This window comes from Rutidosis leptorrhynchoides, chromosome 1, assembly GCF_046630445.1.
Source record: "Rutidosis leptorrhynchoides isolate AG116_Rl617_1_P2 chromosome 1, CSIRO_AGI_Rlap_v1, whole genome shotgun sequence".
Classification (NCBI taxonomy): domain Eukaryota; kingdom Viridiplantae; phylum Streptophyta; class Magnoliopsida; order Asterales; family Asteraceae; genus Rutidosis; species Rutidosis leptorrhynchoides.
The window spans coordinates 167,263,251-167,274,754 of record NC_092333.1 but is presented as its reverse complement, the minus strand read 5'-3'; the positions used below and the strand labels follow the sequence as shown (position 1 = coordinate 167,274,754).

At 37.5% G+C, this 11,504-nt stretch overlaps 2 protein-coding genes across 2 annotated transcripts; one reads left to right on the top strand and one right to left on the bottom strand.

Annotated features, from left to right (window-relative positions):
* Window positions 1-1,630: 1,630 nt before the first annotated feature.
* On the top strand, window positions 1,631-2,566 carry LOC139891287 (uncharacterized). Its single transcript, XM_071874243.1, has 2 exons — window positions 1,631-2,356; window positions 2,411-2,566. The coding sequence occupies exons 1-2, from the start codon at window positions 1,631-1,633 to the stop codon at window positions 2,564-2,566; spliced, it is 882 nt and encodes a 293-aa protein (XP_071730344.1).
* A 4,109-nt stretch (window positions 2,567-6,675) lies between these two features.
* LOC139866843 (uncharacterized) lies at window positions 6,676-9,759 on the bottom strand. Its single transcript, XM_071855138.1, has 2 exons — window positions 7,006-9,759; window positions 6,676-6,881 (listed from the first exon to the last, which is right to left on the bottom strand). The coding sequence occupies exon 1, from the start codon at window positions 9,308-9,310 to the stop codon at window positions 7,031-7,033; it is 2,280 nt and encodes a 759-aa protein (XP_071711239.1). The 5' UTR covers window positions 9,311-9,759; the 3' UTR covers window positions 6,676-6,881; window positions 7,006-7,030.
* Between the last annotated feature and the right edge of the window lie 1,745 nt (window positions 9,760-11,504).

The window sequence follows — 11,504 nt, the reverse complement described above, 5'->3', positions numbered from 1 at the left end:
GATTCTCATGAGACAATCGAAAATATTCTAGCTGATGATGACCATAACATCCGCAGATGGATTCTTAATATCAGAAGGTGGGATGATAATCGCTTACGATCAACTAGATTAACTTGGGTCAATATTTACGGGGTCCCGGTTTCATGTTGGAAAGTTAACACGTTCAAAAAAATCGCTCAATGGTGGGGTCCTGTTTTTGATTATGAAAACTGCTCTATTGAAAGTAAAGATCAAAATCTAATAGCCGGAAGAGTCCTTATCAAAGTTCATGGTACTAAGCCAATTGAGGAAACCATTAAGTTAAAAACTAAATCCACCATTTTCTTTTCTACAATCTCAGAAAATAGTAGAAATGTTTTCGAGCTCGAATTGGATGACGATGAGAATTCAAGTGTATGGTGTTCAGAGAGAGAAGATGACAATGAGATTAATTTAGATGATGAATGGGTCTCGGAAACTGTATCACCAGAGAAAAAAGAAAGAGTGGAAGATCAATCATCCAAATGTCTGAACACAGGTGACAATTTCGAGGAGTGCATTAATGATAATCAAAAAAGTAACACAGATTCATCAAAAAATGATCCTCAAAACGCTTCGAATCTGAAAAGTCCACCTCAATCACCCCAAGGTAATCATTTTGATGTCTCTGGTCAGAATCATATCTCGGCCCATACAAATCCACCGAATGTTCCCAACCCAAATGAAAAAAACACTCAACCTGACCCATCAGCCCACGAACCCACCACACATAAAATCTGCACAAACAAATCCAGTCCATCCGACCCAATTTTAATTCAAACCCAGCGTAACTTAAACATTCAAGACTCACCCAATCATGGCCCACATATAGCTCAACCCAGTAAACAAAATGAAGATGCTCCATGTTCAAACACTCATCGTAGTCCACAACACTCTAGCCCAACTCACATTCCTTCTGCAATCCTTTCTGATACCGAACCCAGAGAAACCACTCCAATATCATCCAATTCTGATCACTGTCAAGAACAAAATCCATCTTCCGTTCCGATTTCCTTCAGTCCAGTAAGAACCTTAAACCTGGATAAACTTACAAGCACCAATCCTCCTCATTTTAAAACACGTCACTCTAAACATAACTCCGTTCTTTTCTCCAAATCAATCAACACCAAAGCCAAAAGATCGACACTCTCTCCTACCTTACAATTCCCACCTCCTCGTAAACCCAACATTGTCACAACAAATACATCATTATCATCTTCAAATACCCCATGTTCTAAAACTTCTCACAAAGATAAGTCAACAAAATACAAGAATCGTAGTAGCACTCCAACCACCCTTAAAACCACATCCCATTTTCTCCAATTCAAAAATCTATCTAGACAAAAATCAACCTCCAAGCCTACCAAAACCACATCAAAATCCAACCTTCCGTCCACCTCACGTAAATTTCTTACCACTTCTAAAAGCTCCGATAGTATTGGTCTCGAAATTTATGGGAGCAAACTTGGATTACGTTGGGATAATAAATCCCAATAATTCGCGGTCATTTCTTCTCGTTTCCTCATGTTTTTAAATGAAGATTCTAACTCTCAATATCCGCGGATTTGGTAAAGATGTTGAGTCAGAAAGTAAGGTAAATTGGTTTTGTAAAATGTGCCGAACTAAAAATCCGGACATAGTTTTCGTTCAAGAATCTAAATGTAATACAGTTGATGATAGGTGGGTTGAACTCATTTGGGGTTCATCAAATGTTAGTTACGTACAGAAACCAAAAATTGGTAAGTCGGGTGGATTGTTAATAATTCGGGACCCATCGATCTTCGTTGTTACTGCTGCAGTCGAAAAGAGGCACTTCATAGCTATTAAAGGTAAATTGAAGGGTAAAGATAATGAATCGATCATAGTAAATGTGTACGGACCCCATAATGATAATGATAAAAGCATTTTCTTCGATAGCCTGGATGTTTTGTTAAACGCCTCAAATGTCGATTGGATTATAGGGGGTGATTTTAATGAGGTTCATTTTAGTTCAGAATGTCAAAATTCGAGATTCATCAGTAGGCGAGCTTGTGTGTTCAATGATTTTATTGATCGTAACCAACTTATTGAAATCCCCCTACTCGGGAAAAGATTTACGAGAATTAGTGATGACGGTCGTGAATTGAGTAAGCTTGATCGTTTTTTGGTAAATGAAAGTTTTGTTCAAATGTGGGGTCATACCTCTGTCATCGCCTTGGATAGACGTACTTCTGACCATTGTCCGTTGATTCTTCGAGATTCGAACATTGATTTTGGGCCTAAACTGTTTAAATTGTTTAATATCTGGCTCGAAAACAAAGATGTCGAAAAGATCATTGTTGATGCTTGGAACGAGCAGGTCTCAGGATCACGTCCGGATTGCATTTTTTGAGATCATTTGAAAAATGTAAAGAATGCTCTTCGAACATGGAGCAAATACCAATATGGAACGCTTGATGAGGAAATTGAAAATTGGCAAAATATAACCAAAGAGATGGAAGAAAAGGCTGATTCCGGTTCATTAAATGATGATGATCGAACTTCATGGATTAACGCGAGAGCAATTTAGTTGCAAAAAGAAAAAGAAAAAACCAAAATGATTCAACAAAAATCAAGAATAAAATGGTGCGAAGAAGGAGATGAAAACACCGCTTTTTTCCATTCCACGATACGGAGACGAAACAACTCTTCGAATATTAGAGGTCTCCACATTAATGGAATCTGGGAAGCAAAACCGGAAGCAATCAAAAGTGAAATCCACAATTATTTCAAATCCATTTTTGAAAATAAATGTCAAACGGTCCCTGATCTTTCTTGTCTCGATCAGTTTCCATTCCCTTCGATGTTGTTTGTTGACGCCGACATGCTTGAAGCACCCATTTCTGAATCAGATATTTGGAACACTATTAGAGATTGTGGGGATGAAAAAGCCCCTGGACCCGACGGGTTCAATCTTGGCTTTTACAAAAAATTCTTCTGGTTAATAAAAGATGACTTAAAAAAAAAGCTATAGATTGGTTTTGGGCTCATGGTGAAATTTCAAGAGGTTGTAACGCGTCTTTCCTTACTTTGTTGCCAAAAAAAATCGATCCAATCGGACTTGGAGATTACCGACCAATTAGCTTGATAGGAAGCTATTACAAAATCATCACAAAAATTCTTGAATGTCGTCTTCAAAAGATCATTACCAAAATCGTTGGGGTTGAACAAAGCGCCTTCATACAAGGGCGTTACATTCTTGATGGAATCCTTGTGACAAACGAATTAATTTCGGATCTTAAATTCAAAAAACAAAAAGATTTGCTCTTTAAAGCCGATTTTCAAAAAGCTTTTGATAGCATTAAGTGGAATTTTCTTTTTAAGATCATGGAAAAAATGGGTTTTAGCTCGAGATGGATAAGTTGGATTAACGCATGCCTTCAATCGGCTTCAATCTCGGTTTTGGTTAATGGTTCACCAACGAAAGAATTTACTTTGCAAAGAGGCATTAGACAAGGTGATCCATTATCACCTTACCTCTTCATAATAGTTGCCGAAGGTCTAAACCAAATGGTCAAGCATGCTATCTCTTCGAAACTATTCAAGGGCCTAGAATTGGGAGTGGATAAAGTAGTTATATCTCATTTGCAATATGCCGATGATACAATTTTTTTTTTTGGAGAGTGGAGCAAAAGAAACGTAAGTAACCTTTTCAAACTTTTGAAATGTTTTGAAATTTATTTGGGCCTTAAAGTTAATTTCTCGAAAAGTTGTATTTACTGTATCGGGGTGCATGATTCTTCTATTGCCGAAATGGCTGGTTCGTACGGATGTCGTGTAGGGGAGTTTCCATTTACCTATCTTGGTCTCCCAATTGGTCAAAAGATGAAAAGTGTAAAAGAATGGGATCCAATTATTGATAAATTTCGATCTAGATTGGCGGATTGGAAAACAAAGGTTATGTCTTTCGGTGGTCGTTTAACCCTAATCAAATCGGTCTTGAGTAGTTTACCATTGTACGCCTTCTCCCTATTCCGTGCTCCATCAAGCGTCATCAACTTGCTCGAGGGTATTCGTCGTAAGTTTTTTTGGGGCGGGTCGGATGAAAAATCCAAAATTTCATGGGTAAAATGGGAAAACATTCTTTCACTTTATGCGGGCGGGGGGTTAAACATAGGTACTTTAAAAGCAAAAAACTTGACTTTGTTAGGCAAGTGGTGGTGGCGTTTTCGAATAGAAAAAGACGCGCTTTGGACAAAAGTAATAAAAAGTCTATACGGCCGGGAAGGGGGTTTGGGTCATTTAGGTTTAAACATCCCGAAAGCAAAACAATCAACTTGGAGATCTATATGTGAAGTAGGGAATCAAATCATTTCACTTGGCATTCCTTTCTCTGACTCGTTTACTAGGAGCATTGGCAATGGTGATGACGTTCTTTTTTGGAAAGACTTATGGATTGGTGATCAACCGTTGTACATTAAATTTGGAAGATTGTTTCGTCTGGAGGACAATAAGGATGCGCTACTCAATGATCGTTTATTGAAAACGAGTCAATCTTGGCAAGCTTCTTGGTCGTGGTCCAGAATTCCCAGCGGACGCACTTTGGGAGAATTGAATGAGTTGCTCGTATGTATTAACGGTTTTAGGTATGCAGGTTCGGATTCAAATACTTGGAATTGGAAGCTACAAAGCAACGGGTTGTTTACTACAAAAGCACTAACTTCGCTTTTGGATGCTAAACTACTCGGGTCTTATGCTAACTCGAATGGAACACTGCTGAATCCGTTTCTTCCTTCCAAAATTCGCATATTCATTTGGAGAGTGAAGCGTCATAGACTACCGGTTCGAGTGGAACTAGATAAAAGGGGAATCGACCTAGACTCGGTCTTATGTCCGGTTTGTAAAAATGAGGTTGAAACGGTCGAACACATTTTTTTTCATTGCCCCCTCGCAAAAGAGATCTGGTCTTGAGTTATAAGATGGTGGAAATCCGGGAGAAACGAATACACAAAGTTTGAGGATATGTTCGAAGGCATTCAGATTAACTCACAACCTTCGTCGAAATTGCAAATTTGGCAAGCAATCGAGTGGGTGTGTGGTTACACAATTTGAAAAAATCAGAACCTTACATTATTCAAAAATAATAAAAGTAGTGGTCCCATGTTGCTTAACGACATCCAAGTTAATACGTTTGAATGGATTTCGAGAAGGTCGAAGAAAATAACGCTTAATTGGAATGATTGGCTTCTGTCGTCTACTACCATTTTTACAAAGTAGTAGACAGTAACAACAAGGTAGTAGACAGTGAGAACAAAGCAGTAGACAGCCAATTTACAAGGTAGCTGACCGTCTACTGCCTTGTTGTTATTGTCTACTACCTTGTTGTAGGTGTCGACACCAATAATACATATCAGTCGACACCTACAACAAGGTAGTAGACAATAACAACAAGGCAGTAGACGGTCACTTTTTTTAATGCCTTCAAACAAAATACACTTTTTTAAAAAAATTTTGTCTTTTTACACCATTCAGTAGACGAAAATTTTGTCTACCACCTTTATCTGTCGTCTACTACCATTTTTACAAAGTAGTAGACAGTAACAACAAGGTAGTAGACAGTGAGAACAAAGCAGTAGACAGCCAATTTACAAGGTAGCTGACTGTCTACTGCCTTGTTGTTATTGTCTACTACCTTGTTGTAGGTGTCGACACCAATAATACATATCAGTCGACACCTACAACAAGGTAGTAGACAATAACAACAAGGCAGTAGACGGTCAGCTACCTTGTAATTGGCTGTCTACTGCTTTGTTCTCACTGTCTACTATCTTATTGAAACTGTCTACTACTTTGTAAAAATGATAGTAGACGACAGATAAAGGTGGTAGACAAAATTCCCGTCTACTGAATGGTGTAAAAAGACAATTTTTTTTAAAAAGTATATTTTGTTTGAAGACATTAAAAAAGTGTATTTTGAACAATTTTCCATAATGACTAAAGCGCATGTTTGCCCACTTCAGATTCCATTAATTCGACACCATCATCACATCATCCCATTGTTTGACTTTCAAAGTCAACAATTTGAACTGAATATACTTCTGAATAACCTTGCTCAATTCTTCTTCTGATCACTTCGTTTGCTTAAACATACTATAACATACGAATTTTAATTTTCTATAAACTAGTTTGAGGCAATCTCACCACTAAACATACGAATGTTTTTTATCAACCATAAAACCATTCATCCGAAAATTCCAATTCCGAATGAAGTGACAAATTTTCAGTAAAATGAAATCAAAGGGTATGTAACTAATGTAACTAAACAAATATTTCAGAACTTGGGTGAGTATTTCAAAATTAGAACAACGTACATTCATTAGGGACACATAATATCAGGAAGTATATATACAAATATACTATGAAGTTGTGATGTGGTCCAGTCCCTGCCATGAAGTATTCACCCATGACATATTTCCCATATCGTTTGGGGGGTAAAGGGGAGGGGGTTTTACTTGGCCGTGCCCTTGGATCGGTTTCAAGGTTTCCTCCCGGGCAGTGATGGGGGCGGGGTTATTATCGCTGCATCGGCATAGTCGAAACGGGAGATGATCGCAACAGGTGGTTTAGTCCCCCTCGGGTGATCCCAATCGCTGTAAAAAAAAGAAAAAGAAAATATATACAGATATACCGGTAAATGCATTGAAACAAACGATATATTGTCTTATCATTAAAAATAATCCACCACATGAGAGTAAATACGATGAGAAACAAGGACTACGCCACAAGATCGACCATCTAAGTTTACAAATTAACTAGAAGAAACCCAAACTTAACATACTCTATTAATGCTCTCATTCTAAATCTTTCAAAAACTTCGTTGTCTTCGATTATTAAATAGCTTGATTCTGCAGTTCAAGTTTAAGAATTTTAACAAGTATCAAATACAATTAACAGAAGAGTTTGAATAACAAATGAGATAGCTTTACCCAAAAAGAAAATAATAGGCAATGAAAAACTTCAAGAACATACCTCATTGGTTGAACCGGTTTGGTTATTAAGGAGAGGTATGCATTAATTTAGCACGCCACTTGTCAATAAACGGAAATTCGTCCAGATTCAAGTTTGGAAGTTCACGTTCTTGAAGGCCGATGATTATCTTTTCAGTCGTACCAAGGAGTTTGACTACATCAGTGACACTCGCCTCCCTCTTCTCAATTGCACTTTCATGGCATTTAGTTATTATGACTTGAGGTAAGTTGGTCAAACAAGCGGCCAATATGTCAGAGACCAACGATGATAATTTCTCAAATAGTTCCTCTTCACGAACCTGGTCAATGTTGGTGTGGTATGAAAGCAACATTTTTTCAGTTATCCGGTACATAGAGTTGGCGCAAATAGACTTTTGCCTGGAATTAGCTTTTGCGCTTTCAATATCCATACTTTTTACCTCATCTACCACATTTTTTGCTGTATCTTTGAACCATTGCAATATTTGTCCAACCATATTCACTTGACGAGGAAGGTTTTGCAGGTTGTTTCCTAACCACTTATGTGAATCTTCAACTTCTATCCACAACATTTCAGCCGCTTTTTGAATGCATACGTATTCATCCATACCGTTGAGTACTTTTTCCACAAGCCTAACATATACAAGACCTTCACTTACACCTTGCAACAAGCTATTAACTCTGTTCTTTGGGATGTTAGGAAGAGAAATAGCGATGCATGTCAAGGTTACTACGGGTAAGCTCCAACTATTATGGGGTTCTTCTATAAGTAAACCTATAACATCATGGTTATCAAAACTTTCAACTCCTTGAAAACCATTAGATCTCTCTAGTAGCTTCATAAGGTTATACGGTTGTTGCTTTTCCGCCTTCTTGATTATGACCTCCATGGAGTTCAAAATCTTCTTGAATGTTGTCATAGTAAGCTCCATATCGTCTTGATACTTTAAAACAAAATGGCTAAGATCTGAGTTTGTACCTTGTTGACTAGCCGCATCACCTAATACCATATCTGAATCACTAAACATTTCCTTTAAGCACTTCTTACAACGTTTACAATACAAGACACAAATCACAAATAAAGTTGGTATCAACGCTATCGTTTTGCATGTCACAACAACGGTCTTCTGAAATATTACACAAAACTTCAGAATAAGTATTTTTAATTTCTTAATGATAATCTTGATTTTGCGGTTTCTAGCAAAGAACGGTATGCTACTCTGTTTCCAATCACACAACTTCTCAGTCCAGTAGTTCTCTACATTAAAGACCTTAATATGACTCCATATCCATTTAATGGAAAGCTCAAAGCTCAAGTTTGCAAAACATCTCGAAACTGGTGAAATTGTACCAAGTAGGACTCCGATAGATTGTGTAACAAATATTACATATGTTGACCACTTATAATCTGACTCATAGTAATTTATATTTGTAATAGTTGGAATCATAATAAGAATGTGTAAGAAGGTGCTTGAAGCACATATTACCCCAGAAGCAGAATTTGTGGCAGAGCAACCTGTAACGAATTGAGGGCTACCAGTTCCTGCCATAATCCAATACTTTGTAACATGCTGCTTTATCTTCTCAAAAGTTAATATTGATTCTTGTGTCTTTACGTCCCCGAGAGCTTTTTCATGACCTGTTTGGTATTTTGATTCTAGTAGTTGTTTGAACTTCACAATCGTTAAAGTTGAAGATGTGTGTATAATCAGCAACATGAGTAACATAACCACATAAGTGATTGCCGCTATTTTAATAAAAGTATTATTTTTAAAAATGATACCCAAGAAGATCTCAGATTCAGGGGTGGATAAAGCTCCTGTTGTTATCTCAATGCAAACATTGACAACCACAGTGATAACTAGAATACCTAAAGCTATGATGTTTGTAACAAGTTCATTGTTGTCCATGGTTGCTAGAGAAGGCAACAAGTTAGCCATCATGGTGCACATAAAAGATAAGCTTCCAAGCTTAACCGTTTGGTCTACAATACGCGGCATTACAGTAGTTAGATCCGTAGGTAACTTCATTGCAACAGCTATCACTGTGAGAGAAGCAGCATTAAGTGTGAAATATTTACACGGGAACCATAGTTTTTTAATTTTTAAACCATGTAATAAATCAGCCACCATTGCAAGTATGCAAAACAGAGAAGCTAATGCGATATACATCCCTATCCATGGCATTGGTTTGCTGTACTTGTTTTGCTCTTCTGCATGGTATATTGTTGTGCTGAAAGCACTAAATGAAAACCACAAATCTACTGAAAAGGTTTTTGCTAGTTCATCCAAAAGATCTCGATACCATCCATACGTGATTTCACTCATAATTAGGTTCCTTGCAAAGACAATGATGAAATGAATTTGAGAAAAACTAAAGATATATATTATGCTGTATTATAGATGGTTAAATATTTGAAAGAAAAAGAATGCAAGAGAAAAATATGAGAGTTAAAAAAAAAAGTGGTTGTATACCCGTGGAATTTATTCCGATAAGCCGGGTTGTCCCATGAGAGGTTTTACCAACCATATTCAGGATCCAGGTCTGACCCGTCTGCCCCTCGGGATCGTTTAAGGTTCCGATCCCTGTAATATGGTTCGGGTTTCCGCCCGAAAGCGTGTGTGTGCGTGGTAAATGAGAGTATTCGATGCCAACTATTGCATTTTAAAAAAAGTGGTTGCATATGTAAGTAAATGTAATTTCCACTCCGATATTGGTACGAACCATATGAAATGCAACCTTTAAAGTTGTATGAGTCACCAAAATAAATTTGTAGCCACTTGGGTGACTTGGACTTTCAACAGGTAACACCAATAATGCAATAAGATAAGTGTTATATATATGTGGATATTGTTAATTGATTTGCAATAATCGTAATAACTGGTGCGGAGTGCCGTTGACGTTGACTTTCAGAACGTTGACGAATAATGCAATAATAATACATTGGGTACACTTTGAAAGTTCTCATCATATTCTTGGAAATTTAATCACTCAACCAGTCAATCACCACCAAAATTAAGCTCCAGTTGGGGTTTATTGACTTAAAATATGTAAGTCTTTGCTGAAGGCTTTATTGGGGCAAAATATGCAAGTTTTGTTGAAGGGTCTAGTGATTAATTTAATTGAATTATTGTCTGGATTAACTTTTTGTATTACAAAGAGTAATTAGTATATTTGTTTCTATATCAAATGTTTACATTTTCAATTATAAAAAGTGTTTAATTGAAAATGAATTGGTTTTTTTTTTTTATAATTATTTAAAGTAAGGGACAATATTTTTGGAACAAACCAAAATAGTAAGGTATACAGTTATTTTGAGACGGAGGAAATAATTGGTGTGGACAATGGTGGCGAATCTAGTCTTTGGAAGGTTTATAATCACCGTTCCATTTAAATATAATTAGTTTGAGAAAAAATTTCAGGACCCCTTTGAGCGTAAATTCTGAGAATACAGAGAGTCACATATTTAAATTTAATGTTGTTCTATATGTTGGAGGTTACTTTGATTTTTTTTTTCAAACTAGTAGTATGACCGTACCCATACTAGAATCGCTCCAGTGGATAGATAGAAAGGAGTGTGTGAGGATCACTTCTCATATATTTAATTGTATATTCAGTACACGCTTTGATCGTCCATACGGGCATGACTAAATACATTGTTGAGGGAATCAACAATATTTATCGTTGTGTTACCCCAACGACTCATGTCTTTGTCCCTATACACAGTCCACATTATATTCCTACATCCGCTTCATGCAAATAATCCCAAGCCTCTCGACTTGCGCGTTTGATTGCTTTGAGGGAATTCTTGTAGAGTATTTGATTCGATGTCGAACCGGCTGTCCAACACAACTGTTTGAGCGCTGCAACTTTAAATTTGGTCATTAAGTTGCTACGAATGTGGCGCAAACAGTACATATGTTCCCAACTGTATGTTTATGCACCCATCGCATGTAGGTTACTGTTAACACCTATTTCCTTCTGAGGTAAGGCTTAGTGTGTCAACACGATACTAGAAGTGATCTAGCTTTAGGTGGGTGAGTGTTGCCGATTGATGTTTGCCCTTGAGAAATAATCCCTGCAGACCCGGTTCACAAGTGTAGAAACTTGTGGGGTGGCTTAATCAATCTGTCGTCCGTAGAGCGTAGAAGTGCTAGCCGGATGACTTCTAGTGAGAGAAAGTGCTAGAGAGATAGAGATGAAGTCTCAGCTCTCAAGTTTGTCAGAATATCTGAACTGTGTAAAATGACGACCCAAGGGGTCTATTTATAGTGTCAGATCCACCGGATTGTTCGGGGACACGTGTCAGATGATGATACGTTCTGTTGCTTGTGATCCGAAATTTATGCTAAAAGTGGCATTCTCCGGCCAGGGCTTACGCGCTAGGCGGCCTTTAGGGCTTACGCATGACGGAGCAGCCTGTACAGCGGAGAACGCTGGACGGACAGTCTCGTAAAACTGTTGTTCTCAGTGCTTCTGATGGTAATTTTATACGATCATTATGCCTTTTATGCGTGTATA

Coding starts and splice junctions, on each gene's coding strand:
- LOC139866843 (XM_071855138.1), bottom strand. CDS start 9,310: ATGAGTGAAATCACGTATGGATGGTATCGAGATCTTTTGGATGAACTA.
- LOC139891287 (XM_071874243.1), top strand. CDS start 1,631: ATGTGCCGAACTAAAAATCCGGACATAGTTTTCGTTCAAGAATCTAAA. Junction 2,357..2,410: donor TTGATGCTTGGAACGAGCAG/GTCTCAGGATCA, acceptor AAAAATGTAAAG/AATGCTCTTCGAACATGGAG.